We start from the raw sequence: 19,809 nt of genomic DNA, 5'->3' as shown, positions 1-19,809 counted from the left end.
ATGAAACACTGTAAACCACTTCTTCTTCTCCTCTTCTTCCTCTACTCCCATGCAAACTCTCAATACCAACAACCATCTCCTCCATCTCCGGCTCCTGCTCCGGCGATCAAAGCCGCATACTGGCCATCATGGACCTCCCAAGCCTTACCTCCATCTTCAATAAACTTCTCCTTATTCACTCACATATACTATGCCTTTGTTCAACTAAACGCTACCACCTTTGAGTTGGCAATCACTCCATATGACCAACAATGGCTCCCCATCTTCACCTCCACTGTCCACTCTCACTACCCTCCCTTGAAAGCCCTGCTCTCCATCGGCGGCGGTGCGAGCAACACCACCACCTTCTCCAACCTCATCAACAACTCAACAACCAAAACCACATTCATAACCTCATCTATATCCATCTCTAGATCATACAACCTTGATGGACTAGACTTAGACTGGGAGTTTCCGATCACCGACGCCGATATGTCACTGCTCGGAGATCTCTACAAAGAATTGAGAGTTGCAGTTAATGAAGAAGCTTTAATCTCCGGCAAGCCACCTCTTTTGCTTACCTCCGCTGTGTACTATGCACCAAAAGTCATGATTGTTTCACCGCCGGCGATGTATCCGGTGAGATCAATGGCTGAGAATCTTGACTGGATAAATGCAATGTGTTTTGATTATCATGGTGGATGGGAAAAGTGGCAAACCGGAGCTCATGCAGAGCTTTATGATCCGAAGAGTAATGTGAGTACAAGTTATGGAATTATGAGTTGGATCAATGAGGGTATGCCGGAGAAGAAGGTGGTGATGGGGTTGCCGTTGTACGGGAGGACTTGGACGTTGGTGAATGAGTCGGAGCATGGGATCGGTGCTCCGGCGAATGGTGTTGGGCCTGGGGTGCAAGGAGTGATGGTGGTGGCGTCCATTGAGATGTTTAACAGGGAGAGGATTGCTACTGTGGTTTATGATGTAGAGAGGGTGGCTGCTTATTCTTTTGCATGTTTGGATTGGATAGGGTAATGTGTTTATTTATTCATTATTACTAATTAAATTTTTATTTAATTATAGCAGAGGAGTCAACCTTGCTAACATATATATATATATATATATATATATATATGGTGGACAATGCCGACTCTCCTACGTATTTCTCTTGGTTTTTATTTTATTTTATTTTTATTTTTTTGTCTCTATTTAGTTTTTGAGTATTTCAACCCTGTGATTGATTCCGCAATCTTATTTTGTTATTGTGTTATTCACTTATTCTAGTTTTTATTATTTGTGTTGGTTTCATTTTTTTGTTTGTTTCTTTGTATTATCTGTTTACAATAAATTAGGATCATCCACTTTCTTCAATATATATATATATATAAGTATAATTGATTTTTATTAGTATCAATATTTAAAAAAATAATAATAAAAGTTTTTACGTGAAAACTGTTTTTGTTTGTGGATTGGAAATGAACTTTATGTTCATGATCAAATTCATTGATTAAGGGTAGTTTTGATGTTAATGTTTCACTGAGATTTATATTAATATACCATTGAATTTATTCTGATATATTAGTGTTTTTGACTTTATTTATGTTTAAAATTTTAATAGATATGATAATGAGAAATCGGTGTCGGTGAAAGTTGTGTTTGCAAAGGAGTTGGGGTTGGGTGGCTACTTCTTTTGGGCACTTGGCCAAGATGACATTAAGTGGAGCATTTCAGAAGCAGGTAATCTGTGTGTGTGTGTGTGTGTTTTTTTTATTTTTTTAAATGTGCATTTTTCTATCATACTAAATCATTGAATTTTAAAGAAATTTAAAAGAAACAAAATAAATAAAATATCTTACGCAGAGACAGAAAATATTCAATCAAAAAAGATGGCCCCTTTCATATATATACCAAAACATTATCAATTAGAGGAAACACATTAGTTTAAATAACATATAATAACACTTGGAAATTTGTAATACACGCATTATTACTTCACATTGAACTTGAACTCTATTTTGTTATTTTCCCTAAACAAATTTAAATCTATACGTAATGACTTCAAAATTATTGTTAACTGAAAATGTTTAGACGCTGACAGCTTGGGTTGCATGGGAGGAGTTCTGATGATGATGCCAAAGGTAAGCTTTTGGGAATTCTATTGGGAAATTGTATCTAAAGCTTCACTTCTCAATCCTTCAATAAAAACAATACTTATGTTTATATGCAGTGTATTTGTTTAATCTTTGTATAATGAACATTGAACTGATTGTGTTGTGATTGTATGAGCTTGATATCAATACAATAATGTAAATTTCTCTATTTGAAAAAGGCCTTGGTTTTTCTTTTCTTTTCCTTTTTTTTTTAAAGTTTGCAGGGGAAATGTTTTGATTTCCAATCTCATAAAAAAATCCTACACTTTGATTAGAGATGGCAAGGACACCTTGGATCGATAACAAAACATATATCTGTTGATAAATAGACCTCCATTGATAAAATTATACTTATATAATAAAGGACTTAACTACTTATTTCAATAAATATAGACATCTTGATCTGAAGTCAATTATTTTAATTAAGAGTCTGTCTATTGAGTATGCAGAATTCGGAGAATACATACTTAAAATTTATGGATAATTGCAGATAATTAATATATATTTGCGTGTGTTTATCTGGGTGAAAAACAAGAAAATATGAAGATAAAGATTTGGAGTAAACCACACACATACATATATGCATATATATAAAAAATTGAGGGGTATTTCATATATATTTTCATAAGTAAATACATTATTTTAGATAAAATGTAAGTCAATAGGTACAACAAGATGATACAAATAGTAGAGCACAACAAACACAACAAAATAAAATACAACATAGTATAATAACGGAAAAACTGAGATAAAAGTCCACCAATCATGAAATAAATATATGACATAAAAAATAGTTTGAGAGCACATTTTAGAGAGCAATGATCTCTCTAGGAGGAGTAAGCTGTAAGGGTCGACACTAGCCATGTGAGCTCTTCGGTCATACAGGCAATTTCTAGGAGGCTAATATATATATATATCCAAAAATCCAAGATTCATGAAACATGATAATATATGGACATATTCATTTAAAAAAATATATTTTGATACAAATAAACAAATAATTTTATTTACCCTTTTGTTGTATAACCTAAAATCTGATTATTTTTATTTCTAAAAAGAAAATAGAATTCCTGTGAGCCCACAGTTATTAATTCTCTTAATTCTTCTTCGATTGATATGATACACTAATTGATTTATTTTCAATAATACAAGAATTTAAATACAAAAGTTAATATCAAACAGCATCAAAGTTTTCATTATCACTGAATTTTCAATATAACCAAGGGTGTGTTCGAAAATTGCTTTCCGGATCCAATATTTGCGCGGAGTATTGAAAGATGGTTTTAATACGAAGAATTCAGGGGTTTTTTCGCAAACATATAACATATTGTATGTATTATAAATAATTAAATAAATAAATAAATAAATAAATAAATAAAATGAGCAATTAGCACTTCGAGCTCGAAAAAGGGGATACCTTCTCCTCTTCGCCAACCTCCGATGCCCTTGGCCATTGGAGCACGAGAAGGAACGCCATCGGAGAACCAGAAGAGGATTAGGCTCCGGGGAGGACGGAACGATGGGGAACAAGATCGCGCGGACGACGCAGATGTCGGCGTCGGAGTACTATCTCCATGAATTGCCTTCGTCGTACAATCTTGTGCTCATCGAGGTTCTGGGAAGCGGCCGTTTCTTCAAGTCCATCCTTTGCAAACACGACGAGGGTCTCCTCCTCGTCAAGGTTTACTTCAAGCGTGGCGATCCCCTTGACCTCAAGGTTCTTGGTTGAAGATTCGCTTTTCTTGTTGATTTTGTTCTTTTGGTTTGAAAACCCTAGTTTTGATGTTTTGGGGTATTGATTTCAGGAGCATGAGAGGAAGCTTTTGGAGATTAGGGAAATATTCCGCAAAGGAGATCATCCCCATGTTTGGCCTTTCCAAGTGAGCCCCAAGTTGTTGCCTTTTGTGCTGTTTGAATGAAATTGAGAGGGTTTAGGGTTTTTAGGGTTCTAATCCTGTGATTTGAATCTAGTTTTGGCTGGAGACGGATAAGGCTGCCTATCTTTTGAGGCAGTACTTCTTCAGCAACCTTCATGATCGGCTAAGCATGCTCCCCAAGCTGAGTCTCATTGAGAAAAAATGGCTTGCGTTTCAGGTATTGATTCCAATTTCTTGAAAACAATTTAGGTTATGAACCAAGTAGAATCGAGGATTAAGTTTGAGGTTATGAACCAAGTAGAATCGAGGATTAGGTTATGAAACAATTTAGGTTCTTTAGGTACTTTGCGGGATCAAGTTTGAGGTTGGGCTTACAAGTGCAATTTTTTTGCTATGTTTTAACTCAAATTAGAAGATTTACAAAACAATTTCCCTAACTTTTCTTGGTTTTCTCACGTATGCATTTCTGTTTTTGTTCGCTTAATATGGTTGTGGACTTAGTTCATTTGGTTGTGCAGTTACTTTGTGCAGTGAAGCATAGCCATGAGAATGGTGTTTGCCATGGTGAGGGAGTGTTTTTTGGAGGCCAATGAATTCTTTGTTTCAAGATATGTTTCTTAGTAATGTGAAATGTGGGCTCTTCTCAGGTGACATCAAATGCGAAAATGTTCTTGTGACCTCTTGGAATTGGCTGTACCTAGCAGACTTTGCTTCATTCAAGCCAACTTATATCCCAGATGATGATCCTTCCGATTTCTCATTCTTCTTTGACACTGGTGGTAGGAGGCGATGCTATCTTGCCCCAGAGGTTTGCTCTGGTTTTTCTTAATAGCTACTTTATTGATTTGTTTATTTATTATTATTTTTTCCTTTTTACTCTTGAAACTTGGCATATTGGGGTTTATAGCATCTCATATAAAGTAGTGTCAAAATTTAAAAGGTCATTTTGCACCCTTTTGTTTAGTTTTCTAATGCATTAAATGTTGTAATGAAATTTAATGTACTACAATTACTATCCTGAAAGGATGGTATGAATGAGCTAATTTTGGTCCGTTTGAAAATGCATGCTAGGCCTAATAATGCATGGTCGTTGTGGACATAATACTTCATGGTTGATAAGCAGTTGAGATGTGGGCGCAGAGTTGGTTTGAAGCACATTGCTTGTTAATAAATAGTGATTATTTCCTGTTGCATGTTCAGTTACTAATTCCCTCCTTTCATGATCTTAGTTTATGACAAATCTATATAACTTTTTAAATCTTTCAGAGATTTTATGAGCATGGTGGTGTTGAGACACAAATTCCATCTGATGCAACTTTAAAGCCATCAATGGACATCTTCTCTCTTGGGTATGCTTTATTTTATAAACAAAGACTGCGTGGAATATTGACTGATTATAATCTGTCAAACTCATTGGAGAAAGAGCTCTCTGGCTTAACCAGTGGCATGATTTTTTATTCCATATTCCTAAATAAAGTAACTCACACTTTTCTTTCTGGAGACATACTAAATTGGAACATAGCAACAAGATAATATTTTGTATTATTCCATCATCCGTAGTGTACCTTTATGCTAGATTTTGTCTCTGTGTATGTATTATTACTTTATTGAAGTTACTATGAAAATCAATTACTCTAAAGCTTCATATGTGTTTTTCCCTTTTGATTGATATGTTGTAGACATTATGAGAAAATCTTCTACATAAAATGTTCAAAATTTAGGTGATGTGTAGCCCAAACTTATTAGTGTGTCAACTCAGAAAGAAGTGCTTTTGTGTTAAACATGGTATAAGGCTGGTTTCTTTGTATTTTTATTGCTGAAATGTTTTTCTAGTATGAATTTGAAGTAATTATTACGAGGATAAGTGCTTGCAACACATTATCATGAAGTGCTTGATGGGTATTGGCTTGGTTTGATTTGTCTTTGGACATGTTTACTTACTATTGCAAGTAGCACTAGCAAAAAGGAACTATAAATTAAGTTGTGACTTCTGAGTATAGAGAGGATTTTATTCTACATTTGACTATAGATATACATCTAAGCTTAGCTCAATCTTCTGATTGCAGAAATTAAAGTAAAATTATTTGGGATACTTGGTCATCACGATCATTCTTTGGTAATATGTTGTAACATCAAGCTTATACTGCCATTATCTCTTTGTTTTCCAGGTGTGTTATTGCTGAGCTTTTCCTTGGAGGGCAACCTTTGTTTGAGTTGTCTCAGTTACTTGCTTACCGTCGGGGACAGTATGATCCTATGCAAAGCCTTGAAAAGGTGAGTTTTTAACATTTCACTGATTCTGTCTTTCTCATAAATGTCTTTTGTGTTCTTTTTTTTTTTTGTTGGTTACAAACATTCATCACTTTGTTAATTTAAGATCCCCTACCTTGAAGAATTTAAGATTTTTCGGCACTTGAAGCAGTACAAAAAAGAAAAAGATAGAAAGAAAGGAACTTTGGTTGAAAAAGAAGCCTCTTAGTTTTCAAGGATATGATGTTGTTTATGGGGGAGGTACAAGTTCCAATATTAAAATTCCAATAGAGATAATCATCTTCCCCATTGAACTTATATGCAAAATGTCTGCCTTTCCATTCGAAAAGGTTCAAAGTAAATTGGGGGTCTGTGCTCTATATCTCATGATTAATGCATTTATTTGGATTTGTTGTGTCCTGTTTGACCTGGCTTTAGTTGACTAAGAGTCGCTAAATTTATACACTAGAAAGAAACATTTGAAGATTGAGTACTGCTCTCTCAATTTTATTGATACGCCCTCAGTTTGTTGTCCTGAAAGAAATGCAAAATTTTTATCTCTTCATTTAGTTCTAAATATTTAATTTTTTTTCAACTATATACCATGGTTTTGAACAAAAAGAGTGGTCCATTGGAAATATGTGCAAGATATGCATTGAAAGACAAATGAATACTTAATTGAATTTGCACAGTCCATCAAATACTTAAATCAATGGCACAAAATGTTGACTTAGGTGCATACACATTACTATGTTTCCCAATTAATGGTCTTGATTATTTTAGTTAACAAATTTTTATAAGTATTTCTGGATTTATTTGATACTCTGTCCAAACTTCCATTTGTGAACAAATTTTTCCAGTGGACTAATTGGAACATTTATATAGATTTATGTTTTGAGTTGGTAACTTTGAGCGCATCAGGTCATGTAGCTATTGAGCCCAACTTTGAAAATTTTCTTAAGTGCGTACTTCTTGTAATTACCTTAACATGACTTTAAATTCTGTTTTTTCCCACTTGCAGATCCAGGATGCTGGCATCCGGAGAATGATTCTTCATATGATTCAGTTGGACCCAGAGTCCAGGCTTTCATGTGAAAGCTACTTGCAGACTTTTGCAAGTGATGTGTTCCCCAGCTACTTCTCACCATGTCTTCATAGCGTCTTTTCCTGCTTGGTTCCTCTCGACTCTGATAAAAGGGTGAGAGTTTTCTTAGTTTTATTTCAGTGGCTAATTAGATATACATGCTCATTGTAAGCTCTGTTTCACTGTGCAGGTTGAAGTGATACAAAGGGCTTTCCAAGAGATACATAAGCAAATGATCAGTGATAGGTCAACGCTTGATGCTTCTGCTGAGTTATTCCCAGATTCCAGTCTTGGAAGAAATGATCTTTCGCATCATATGGAACCTGGGAGACAAAACATGACTTTGATGAAGCATTCTTTGAAGGATGGAGAAAATCTTGCAAATGGGTTAATTGGTGGCCATTTTCAGCTTGTTTCTGATCTTAATTCTCTTCTGAAGGAGGTACAGCAAAGGAATAAAAACTCACATTCTAAGGCCATGGTGGAGGGTGCCTCAAATGCCTTCTTGCATCACTCTGGTTCTGATCCTGCTAGATATGCCCTCCATGCTAAGCACTATAAACAGCTGCCTTCAAATGAACTAATTCAAAATTCAAAACAAAATAAAGATGAAGCTTTATCTTTGGAGAGGATTCTCAAGAGCAACCTAATCGCTTTGATCTCTGGGTATGATATCCAATCAGATACTTACAACATTCCTGTTTTACCAAGGGAGGAGAGCCAGTTAAGTTGTGAAGGCATGGTTCTAATTGCATCTCTGTTGTGCTCATGTATTCGAAGTGTTAAGCAGCCACAGTTGAGAAGGGTGGGTGTACTGCTATTGAAATCTTCTTCTTTGTACATTGATGACGAAGATCGCTTACAACATGTGCTTCCCTATGTTATTGCAATGCTATCAGATCCAGCTGCAATTGTGCGTTGTGCTGCTTTGGAGACATTGTGTGATATTTTGCCCCTAGTCCAAGAGTTTCCTCCGAGTGATGCAAAGATATTTCCAGAATATATCCTTCCAATGCTTTCTATGCTTCCAGAAGATCCAGAAGAAAGTGTAAGGATCTGTTATGCGAGTAACATATTCAAAATTGCATTTACTGCTTACAGGTTGTTGCTTCAGTCCAAAAAGTCCAACGAGGCAGGTTTTAGGGATAAGTCGCTTCAAAAGTCTCAGTCTCCTACTGCAGAATCACATGTGAACAAAGATTTTGATACCCAACTTTCCCAGTTAAGGAGAGCAATAGCTGACGTTGTTCAAGAACTTGTAATGGGCTCTAAGCAAACTCCAACAATAAGGAGAGCCCTCCTGCAAGATATTGGTCATTTATGTTTCTTCTTTGGTCAGAGGCAAAGCAATGATTTTTTGTTGCCTATCCTTCCAGCTTTCCTTAATGACCGAGATGAGCAGCTAAGGACTGTTTTTTATGGGCAAATAATCTTTGTCTGCTACTTTGTGGGTCAACGAAGTGTTGAGGAGTATCTCTTGCCTATATATTGAGCAAGCTCTGAGTGACTCGATGGAGGCTGTCATTGTCAATGCATTAGAATGTTTGACCATGCTCTGCAGAAGTGGTTACTTGAGAAAAAGGATACTTCTGGATATGATTGACCGTGGGTTTCCCTTGTTATGTTATCCAATCCAGTGGGTCAGACGCTCTGCCGTCACCTTCATTGCTGCAAGTAGCGAGAGTTTAGGACCAGTAGATACTTATGTTTACCTATCTCAAGTTTTACGCCCTATTCTTCAAAGAGAACCAGCATCTTTGTCTTCTGAGGGCATCTCTTCTTTCATGCCTTAAGCCTCCTGTCTCCAAACTGATGTTTTATCAAGCCCTTGATAATGCTAGGAATTCTGATATGCTGGAGAGGCAGAGAAAGATATGGTACAACTCAGCTGCATATACAAATCAGTGGGAAAATAATGAAACAAATAAGACAGCAGGAGATTCAAATCAGGTGAAAAGTTCTAGTGGGAAGGACTCCAGTGGACAGAATGACAGCTATGCTGCTATGCAGAAAACATCTATACTTAGCACTGAGGAACCTGCTAAATTGAAGACTGGAAGCTCTGTCCAAAATGCTGGTCCATTAGATGGAAGGGATACTCACTGCTCTGAGAAGTTGCAGTTTTCTGGTTTTGTTAATCCACATGTTAGCGGGGGAGACAGTTTTCTGTGTGATGGACCATCTGAAGGAATTCCTCTATACTCTGTTTTTGCAGATAAACAGACCACAGGAGCAGTTCCTTCTGGATTTGATTCCTTATTGTATGGGAATCCCTTAGGAGGTGCATCATCCATGCGCTGGTTGGATCCTGTTAGTAAGTCATTGACTATGTCTAGTTCGGTTCCACCTAAGCTGATTTCTGGTTCTTTTTACAATATAAGTAGTAGTTCCAAGGTATTCAAAGCTTCACATGATAATGCTGGCAAAGATAATGGCCAATCTAGTTATATCACCAGTAGGTTTCAAGATGCCACCATTTCTGATACTTTAAAAGGGAGCACGTCTATTGCTGGAGATGATGGAGCACAATCTGATGCAAGTGGATTCTCATCCTTTGGCAGGGGATCATCATCAGCTCCAGACATTGGATGGAGGCCTCGTGGAGTTTTAGTAGCGCATATGCAAGAACATCGTTCTGCTGTGAATGACATAGCAGTATCAAATGATCATAGCTTCTTTGTGACTGCCTCACATGACTCCACTGTTAAAGTGTGGGATACTAGAAAGTTGGAGAAGGACATATCCTTTCGGTCTAGGTTAACTTATTCTTTGGATGGGAGTAGAGCTTTATGCACTACAATGCTTGGCGGTACTACCCAAGTGGCTGCTGGTTCTTCTGATGGGAAGATACACTTGTTTTCTGTTGATTGCATATCCAGAGGGTTGGGCGGTGTGGCTGAGAGATACTCTGGTATTGCTGATATCAAGAGGAAAGATGTTGGAGAGGGTGCTATACTTAGTCTCTTGAACTGCTCTGCTGCTGATAGCTCTGTTGGTCAAACAATACTTTACAGCACACTAAGATGTGGAATCCATCTATGGGATACCCGTGCAGATGGGGAAACATGGATATTCAGAATCCCTCCAGAGGAGGGGTATGTCTCTTCTCTTGTAATGGGTCAATGTGGAAATTGGTTTGTCTCTGGGTCATCTAGGGGTGTGCTTACATTGTGGGATATGAGGTTTCTTCTGCCTGTTAATACTTGGCATTATCCTGTGGTATGCCCAGTGGAGAGAACATGTTTACTCACCGCACCCACAAGCTCTGGTTCTGCAATGACAAGACCATTGGTTTATGTTGCTGCTGGGTGTAATGAAGTTTCCCTTTGGAATGCTGAGAATGGAAGCTGTCACCAGGTACTCTAAACTTTGCGAGTGTTTTGCCATTTATATATCAAGTTCAGTGGAAACTAGTTAGATGACAATTCCATTTCTCATTTGCTGAAAACATTAATGACGATGTGATTTCTCATACATGTCATTGCACCGTAGGATAACTGCATCTTAATGATGCATCACTTCTGGAAAGTAGTTGAATGATATGTTTCTACTTGAAATATGACATATACCCGTAAGCAATTGAATGCAGTAGAACTAGAACCACAAGGGTATTACATTGTTTAAGTTCTAAGCATTAAGTGTTATAAATTGACATCTCTCGTGTATACCTCTCATAATGATTTTCTTCCTGTTTCTTTTATGCTTATTACATTGATATTATGGCTTCATAAAAATGGTTACAAACGAGAACTTCAAAATTTGAAAAATCTTTTTCAGGATGAAGCTAGAATATTTGTGAATGAAATTTGACATCAGATAATTTCATTAGTTGACATGGTGGGTGGACATGTCAAGGGGAATGCGTTTTTATCTGTGATACATGTTATAGCAGCCTTATTATTCTGATATTTGAAAACCAGTAGTTTATATGCTTATCTTGCTTGCTCAGTTTGGAAGTTCTGATTCTTCAAATTCTTTGGAAAATTATTGTGAAATGCCTTCTGTACTAGTGATGGAACCTTTTTCCTATAATGTTGGCAGGTACTTAAAGTAGCAAGCAGTGAGAGTGATACTGAATTTTCCCATATCCCTAGGGCATCAGCAAGACCATCTAGCAAGTCAAGTTCTAAGCAAGACACAAAGCGGAATTCTGGTGCGAAATACAGAATTGATGAGTTGAATGACCCTTCTTCCCGGCATCCTGGAATAAGGTCCATGCTTCCGCTGCCAGGCGGAGACTTATTGACTGGGGGGACTGACTTGAAGATAAGATATTGGGATAATGCCAGGTTTTCATTCTATTAAGCTTTCTCCTGCTGATAATTTTCTAAAATTGTTCTTCAACTCACAGTTCATTGTCTTGCAGTCCTGCAAGAAGTTTCACTGTTTGTGGGCCATCTACAAAAGGCGTCCCAAACGAAGATTATTATGATGTGAGCTCTAGTTTTGGAGTGCAGGTTATGCAAGTAATTCTCTGATTCACATTTGATACCTTTTATGAATAATCTGGAAAAATGGCTTGGACTATGGAGTATTTAATTTCAAATTTCTGGAAGTGTGTGTTTGAGCATGATATGTTTTATTTCAATGGATTATGATTCAATTGAGCGCTTCACCAGTAAAAGTGGTGGCATTTCATCTAAAGAGGAAACTCATCATCCTGATAACAGTGGATGATTTTCATCTAAAGAACTAATGATCTCTTCATCTCTGTTTGGCAGGAGAAGAACAGGCGAGTTCCATTGAACAAGTTGACTCAAAAGGCTCTCCTTGCCACGGCTGCTACTGATTCCGCTGGTTGCCACCGGGACTCTATTCTCTCCTTAGCTACTGTCAAGTTAAATCAAAGACTTCTGATATCAAGTAGCAGAGATGGTGCTGTTAAGGTGTGGAAATAGAAATAATGAAAGCATGTGATACGTTCTTGACTTAAATTTGTACATAATTAGTAGATGAATTAAAAGGGAAAACCCACTTTGATGTATATAATTAGTTCAATAATTTATAAAAAATGTAATTTTTGTTTTCTTCTTTCTCTTATAATCCTAGTGGAATTCTTCTTTCAAGCCTTTACCATAGCACAGTCTTCTATTGTTCAGGGACCATGATTCCCTTATCCGGAATCATTTTTTGTCTGTTCTTTTATGGTTTTCATGCTTTTAATACAAGTGTTTCTGGCTGTCACTTCCGGATTTCTGTTTACTCATGTGTTCTAAACAGCATTACTGGAATTTATGGGCTGCATAAAAGTCTTCACATTCTTCAGCTTATGTAGATAGAAATGTGCATCTTAATTTTATTATTTTTTTTTTATCTAGTGTTGTGTTCTACCAATGGACTTGTATACTTTCATATGATAAATGGAAGTATGCAAAAAGTTAATTTATGGCCACAAGGTCCACAACGGCATTGTATTTCAACAGAACTCGCTGTTGTTATTTATAAGTTTAACTTTGATTCGTCATTCTACTAAATTATTTAATCATTTTAAGAAAAACTTATAAGCTGTTTTCATATATTGACAAACGCTTCACTTGACCATACAGTTAACTAGATCTAATGTATTAATAAAGGAAATGGTTTTATGGGAAAGTATAATTTATGTAGATATTACATGTTAATATAAATATTTATAAAAATATAAAATGAGTTGTTTAGGTAAAACCTGTACAAACATGCCAAAGAATTTATAACTTAACGACATCCATCCATTGCAAAAGATGCTAATGTGAGATATTTCAAAACATCTTAAATTTAAGTTTTACTAAACATACTGATAGTAACATATTTTAAATTATGAATTTTAATTTATATCTATTGGTTATGAGTTTGAGTATGTAATGCATCACTAGCTAATACGCATGCCTATACAGCACTGGCCACATTTGTGAAATAAAAAAAAATAAAAAAAATAAAAAAAAATTGCATAAACATGCGACTAGTGGACGAGTTTCCACAATTGGTGGAAAAGAGGGGTGAGCATTGATGCTACGCTCATGCGCGGTGAGATTAACTGCCCCATCTCCTCCGCTACTGCTCTCCTCCCCTCTGTCCGCACCCGCCACCAGGCCCACCCCCGCCTCTCCAAACCCTATCCTCTTCTCCTCCATGCCGCCCTCCATCCGCATCGCAGTCGTCGGAGACGTCGTGAGTTGCTCCTCTCTGTGTGTGTGTGTGTGTGTGTGTTTATGTTGTGAAAGTTCAATTGTTTCGTCTTTGGTGGTCCTTGATTGATCGGAGTTTTGCTTTTATTAGTTATTTCGCGCTTATTTTGTCTAACTTACTTCGGATTATTTAGAAATTTTGGCAATATAGTATTACAGAGTTTGGATTTAAGTAATTTTTTTTGTTCATTGTTTGATGTTTGGGATTCGTTGTTCATGTAGCATGATGATTGGGACCTGCAAGAGGATTCAAAAGCTCTTCACTTTCTTCAGGTAATAACTTTGATTGTTTTTATGGTTGTATGTAGTCTAAATTGAATGAATGAGTATTTTATTTGAGCAATGAAACAAAGTCATGTGTGTTATTATCATTTTAATCGATGTTGTTGAACAAGTTCTATGTTTAGCAGTGATATGCCTTGTTTGAATTGAAGATATGTGTGAGTGTGTGTGGGTTTTGATAGTCATTGCTAGATGTGTGAGTGTTTTTATAAATTTAATGGCTGCTGTTGAACAATTCTCCATGTTTGCTGTTGTTTGTGCATACTTATGTGGATAAATTTTTGAATTTTAATGAGTATTTAAACTCTTCCTTCTAGGGTTCAACTACAATGGGCCAAGAGGTGTTTATTTCTTTGTCAAGTGACATACCTCTCCTAATCTTTCCATTCAGTTGAGGCTTATGTTTTTAAACATTGTCAATCCTGTTTGTTCTGTAGGTTATGAAGAAATTAGAATTCAATCTGTAGCTTTTTGATTCTACAAAAAACTGAAAGTCTGATTTCCATTACCCCTTAAATTTCTGGTTTAATTCATTGGTATATTCATTATAAAGCATAGTGATATTGTATACTTATTTACCTACTTGATTGGTTTTTTTTTTTAATGTCTAAAGTATATAGCAAACTAAGGAGTTACATGTCTGTAGAAACTAAGAGACTGGGCGTTGAATTGGTTACAAGGTGCTACATTTATGAATGGATTGAATTGTTTGGTATTATTTCATCTTTTTCTAGGTTTTTAGACTATTTATACATTTATACTGCATTTTGGTCTGCTATTCCAACTTCCGGAAATTTGTAGTGGTTCGAAAGAAACTTAATTTTACTATTATTTCTATGAGACCAAATAATTATAAACTGCCAAAGTAGTTGCTTTATTTAATACAATTATAGTCTATTTTATTTTTGATCACTTCTTTCTAGAGATGCTTTCTTATGTTGTAATTTCCATGGTTGCTCACCTAAGTCTAACTCATTGTTTACCCAAAATGCAGCCTGACTTGGTGCTGTTTACAGGCATGCCCTTCTTCCACTACTTGATGTTCTTCCATATGGTATCTTAAAAAAATTGCACCATTTTGTGAACCACTAGCTCTGTTTCTGTTCCTCTGCATAGCCTGTATTTTTGAGGTAAGTTTTTCTAGCCTTTTTAGTTTACTGAATAGCACCAGTTTCAGGTGATTTTGGTAATGAAAATGTTGAACTTGTTAAAAGCATTTCAAAGCTCGAGCTTTCCAAAAGCAACGATTTTGGGTAACCATGATTGCTGGCATACTTACCAATTTTCTGAGAAGTAAGCTTTATGCCAGTCAGATAATGGATCTTGGATTTCTTACTGTTTTAGTTTTGCAAGGTTTGAGACTTATTACTTTAATACATATCCTATAGGAAAGTTGACCGTGTTCAGCTTCAGCTCGCATGGTAAGCTAATTCTCAAGACTTACTAATTTGCAAATTTTCTTTGCTTTATCAGTGTATATAAATTCTAATCTCTTAATGCTTCAGTGCCATTATTTTGTGCCTGAAAGATGTAGAAGCTCATAGTTCTGCCCCATTTGACACAAGCATGACATGTAAATGGTTGAGGTGTAACATACTTTAGATATACTGCACTACATGAAAGTTAATTGCCTATGAAAGGTATTTGTTATGTGTAGTTTCCACGCCTGTGGCTGTTATTTCTTATGCATTTCTATTTTCATACACGAGACTTCAACATTGTGATCATGCAACTACTGCCTCTTGCCTAGACTACAAAATATGATTATTAGAATTAATCCCCTTCTGCACACCCTTACAATTAATCAAAGAAGCAAGATTCATGAATCACTTCTGGTGTTGAATGTTTTACTGTCCGGTAACTTATTTGAACAATGCCTCATTAATGTTCAATCAGCAGCTGTTTAATTCTTGTTTTTTAGCCAATCCCACAAGAATAAATTTAGTGACCACCGCTTTCTTATTTGTTTCCTGTTCTGGTTTTCCAAAACAAGGTCATAAAGGCAAGCCTGATAATTCAGTTCTAACTTCTAGGCCACTTATTAGGTTCTACTAACAAGATCATAAAAGGCAAGGCTGATGATTTACTTCTCACTCCTAAGACACTTAGGTTCTACTAACTACTTTAATTATTATTCTGAACATCATTATGGCATCTTATCAATAGACGGTTGAAAAACATCATTATGTTGGCAGAAATGATAGCACATCTGACCACCAGTTGCGCCATTTATTGCAAGATATGCAGTAATTTAATTTTTCTGTGAGCAGTTTAGGTGAGCAGCATGTTGGCTACAATCATTTGGATTTTCCAGCGCTAAAGCTTAATGTTGTCGGTGGCCGCCCATTTTCTTGTGGTGGTGAAAGATTGTTTCGCCCAAGGCTGCTTTCTGCAAGGTTTAGGACTTTCTCCTCATTGTTCTGTTTTAAGTCTATGTATGATTTTGTTTTATTTTTTAATTTAATGTTATCTTTGGATCTGGGGCAATTCCTTCCATTTTTTAATCTAGACTTTTTTTTTTTTAATTATTTTACTTTTTTCTCATTTGTTAAACTTCATAATTTGTTTATCTTTATAAATTGGCGTTTGTGGTCCTAACCTTTTTAATATTAATTTTTATGAGTTTTAATAAGTTAGAACTTCTATTTTATTTTAATTTGATTACATTCCAAATTTTTTTATCTTAAATGTTCTATTTCACTGAATCAACTTTTTTTAGTTTATTAAAATAATATGATTCATGTACTTATATGCGCACGCCCACACACACACACAGGCAGAGTCAGTTATCTGATTCATATATTTTGTACTTAGATATGGAGTCAATTGCATGGAGAGTAGCGCAAAAAGGATTGTAGAAGCTGCACTGGGGACACCGGAGGGGCATTGCATTGTACTTCTTGCTCATAATGGCCCTACAGGTTTGCACAGTTGCATTTAGTTAGTTATGTCAAGAATCCAAGCTTGATCAAGCTGAGTTTATCTTGAGCTTGGCTCAAACTCATTCGTCGAGTTTGAAATTATCAAGATCTTCTATGACTGGTACTTGATTTTTAGCTCTTTTATGAGCCAGCCATGAAACAAGGCAATTTCTGTTGAGTTTGGCCTTAACTTAGTTTAAAGTCAGATGTATTTACTGAGATAAAAATATCTGTCCAGGATTGGGATCAAAGATGAATGACATTTGCGGAAAAGATTGGGTTTATGGAGGTGGCGACCATGGGGATCCAGGTGAAAAGAATTTCATTATACACATACCTTAATTTTCTGCATTGTATACAAATTTATATCAACCATTATTCTATCTAGATCTAGCTCAGGCCATATTGGATTTGAAGAGAAACACCCAATTCCCCATCCCATTAGTTATGTTTGGGCACATGCACAAAGAGCTAGCATACAGAAGTGGTCTTAGGAAAATGATCGTAATTGATTCCGATAACACCATTTACTTGAACGGAGCCATTGTGCCGAGGGTTAAATCCGTAGACCAACAAGCAACTACTAGTTCAGAAATCTCTACTGAACACTCGGATACAAAGAACGGTACTTTGCGTGCATTCACATTGGTTGAGATGATTTATGGAATGGTCGAAAAGGTTTCAGAGACTTGGGTATCAGTAATAGGAGAAACAACTTCGATTGCAGAGGAAATTCTACTGTTCAAGAAACCATAGTAAGTTTATATGCTCAGCTTCCAGTTTATGCTTGTTTAGCATGATCAACTTATTTATATGACATATAAACCTTAAAATCTGTTTTCAGAGATTAGCTGTTGTATATCCATGCTTTGGCACTGTATTATTTAATTAGAAACATGAGTTCTACTGCCCTTTCATGATAATCATCATGGACCATTTTTTGTTTTCCTACAGAAAACATTGTGTGTGTGTAGTCTCTGCATGAATAATTTGGGAATTACCAAAAATTACAGAGGATGAAAATATTCATATCTTTAACCTGTCTTTATAAAAAATTATATAATATATGCCAAGTTTTCTAAGGTAATGCATGCATGTAATTCAATTCCATGATTCCTTAGAGATAATTCAAACAATTGAGAATAAGTTATAGGCAGCATTAGAACTCATGTTTTTGGTCACATGCCATGTCATTTGTTTTGTTGTTTTTGTGTTGGGCTTTTATCACCTCTTTCTTTGTGTTGTTTTCTAATTTATAATTCTTGGTATTTGATGGTTCTCAAACTGCTATTCTTCTTTCTCTTCATGTTTGGTTGTTTGTAGACAATATATGTATAATAATTATTTAAACTTTAATGCATTGTACTAATTGCGCAATTATATGAACTTTTTGGCTTAGATACACTGTTTGCTTAAATCTAATTCATGTTATTGAAATAGTTTTGGTTGGAGATCTTTTTAAAGATGCATTAGATTTATAAATCACCTTAAAATGCATTTACCAAAAAAAAAAATTTTTTAAAACGAATTTTTAATTTAATTTAATTTAATTTTTATAAGAAGGATTTGTGAGGAGTGAAGAACATTTTGATTAAACACTTAATATCCAAACAGTAAAGTAATTGTATCAAACTGATTAGTTAGACCGTGTTTATATATTTTAAAATAAAAATTTATTTAATAAATGCTTAAAACTTTGAAAAATGCAAAAATAAAAATAAAAAAAATTCCATGTTATAAAATAGATTCTCACCTTATATACTCATATGCAATGTTAAAATAATATAGTTAATACATGGTTATAACTTACACAATGAAAAAAAAATTCTAGTTATAAAACAAATACATAGTAACATGCAATGTCAAAATATAAATTTATTTAATACATGTTTATAACTTAAAATATGTAAATAATAATAATAATAATAATGTTAAAACCTTATGTGGTCAGATGCAAAGTTAAATGTTACTAGATATAATATAAATGGCATCTCACCCAATTCTTGTATATTATTAAATGAAAATATATGTACTTAATTCTACTATGTATAAATACAATATAAATAAACTTGACTTTTAAGTGGTACGAATCAGACTTTCCAATGATATATGTGTAATTTACGTTTTGTAGGGGTATATATTGGATTAATTAATGAGCAGTCAATGCATAGCCAAATAATTATATTGGATAAATTAAATGTGGTCTATCACATAGCTGACTAAGATAACATGTGTGTAGCACTGTACCTAATCATGTTGCTTTAAAGCTGTGCACATGCTTTGTTAAGCACTTCTTGTCTGTTTTGTTTATTTTTTTGTACTGGAGAAAAGTCAAAAGGAACGGAGGGGATCTTTAAATATATATAATATATAGTTGTTTAATGACATCATATTTTAAAAAAATAAAAAATAAAAAGTAAAAGAGAGAAATGAACAGAAAGAGTAACCGAGGTAGAGTGGGAGTGTCGGTAAAAGACGTACATATATATGAGTTATATATGTGTAAGACATATATATATATATAAGATTTGAAAATAGTATCCTAAAATTTTTTAAAATTATATTTTTTTATAATTAATTTTTAATTTTTAAAAAATGATATGAGTTGATTTCTTCAAATTTATATGATAAAAGATTTACTACCGTGAAATTATAACAGCTGAAAAATTATTTTTATATATGTGCTAAATCTCTATTGTCTTGTCTATTAACTTACTCTAATAAATTTTTAAGAGATTATTATATTATTATAATTTGTGTATTTTTATAGTTACATATTCCTCATGACATTTTTTAAGTGGGTAGCTTTTATAACCTATTTATTAAAAGAAAAAAAAGTTGGCAGCTTTATAATTATAGTGCAAATTTTATGCTTTGGTGAATAAATTTATAGAATTATTTACCAAGTTTTTTTTTTAGTAATTTAAGGTATGATGCTTGATAAATATATATATTGTTTTGCAAATAATATCATGTTAATTTAATTAATAATTTTATTTGATAAATAAAAAATGTCCGCCAATAACATATAAGATGAGCTTCGACTAAATTATAAGCCCAAGAATATATATATCGATTGAGATTTTAGAGTTTAACAATGTGATA

At 34.7% G+C, this 19,809-nt stretch overlaps 3 protein-coding genes across 3 annotated transcripts; all 3 read left to right on the top strand.

The window, feature by feature from the left end:
- LOC120267166 (class V chitinase CHIT5-like) lies at positions 1 to 2,162 on the top strand. Its single transcript, XM_039274866.1, has 3 exons — positions 1 to 1,007; positions 1,595 to 1,713; positions 2,075 to 2,162. The coding sequence occupies exons 1-3, from the start codon at positions 1 to 3 to the stop codon at positions 2,098 to 2,100; spliced, it is 1,152 nt and encodes a 383-aa protein (XP_039130800.1). The 3' UTR covers positions 2,101 to 2,162.
- Positions 2,163 to 3,520: 1,358 nt separating this feature from the next.
- On the top strand, positions 3,521 to 12,403 carry LOC120266370 (serine/threonine-protein kinase VPS15). Its single transcript, XM_039273997.1, is given in 14 exon segments — positions 3,521 to 3,843; positions 3,932 to 4,006; positions 4,098 to 4,220; positions 4,522 to 4,567; positions 4,651 to 4,811; positions 5,270 to 5,352; positions 6,172 to 6,277; positions 7,275 to 7,451; positions 7,528 to 8,820; positions 8,822 to 9,106; positions 9,108 to 10,694; positions 11,379 to 11,626; positions 11,704 to 11,803; positions 12,059 to 12,403. Coding segments are annotated over 14 exon segments (4,659 nt in total). The 5' UTR covers positions 3,521 to 3,645; the 3' UTR covers positions 12,236 to 12,403.
- An 887-nt stretch (positions 12,404 to 13,290) lies between these two features.
- LOC120267551 lies at positions 13,291 to 17,651 on the top strand. Its single transcript, XM_039275229.1, is given in 10 exon segments — positions 13,291 to 13,484; positions 13,724 to 13,774; positions 14,778 to 14,799; positions 14,961 to 15,016; positions 15,018 to 15,076; positions 15,172 to 15,204; positions 16,054 to 16,179; positions 16,598 to 16,704; positions 16,943 to 17,014; positions 17,093 to 17,651. Coding segments are annotated over 10 exon segments (1,056 nt in total). The 5' UTR covers positions 13,291 to 13,322; the 3' UTR covers positions 17,461 to 17,651.
- The last annotated feature ends 2,158 nt before the right edge of the window (positions 17,652 to 19,809 follow it).

This window comes from Dioscorea cayenensis, chromosome 8, assembly GCF_009730915.1.
Source record: "Dioscorea cayenensis subsp. rotundata cultivar TDr96_F1 chromosome 8, TDr96_F1_v2_PseudoChromosome.rev07_lg8_w22 25.fasta, whole genome shotgun sequence".
Lineage (NCBI taxonomy): Eukaryota > Viridiplantae > Streptophyta > Magnoliopsida > Dioscoreales > Dioscoreaceae > Dioscorea > Dioscorea cayenensis.
This window is presented reverse-complemented; position numbering and strand designations above follow the sequence as displayed.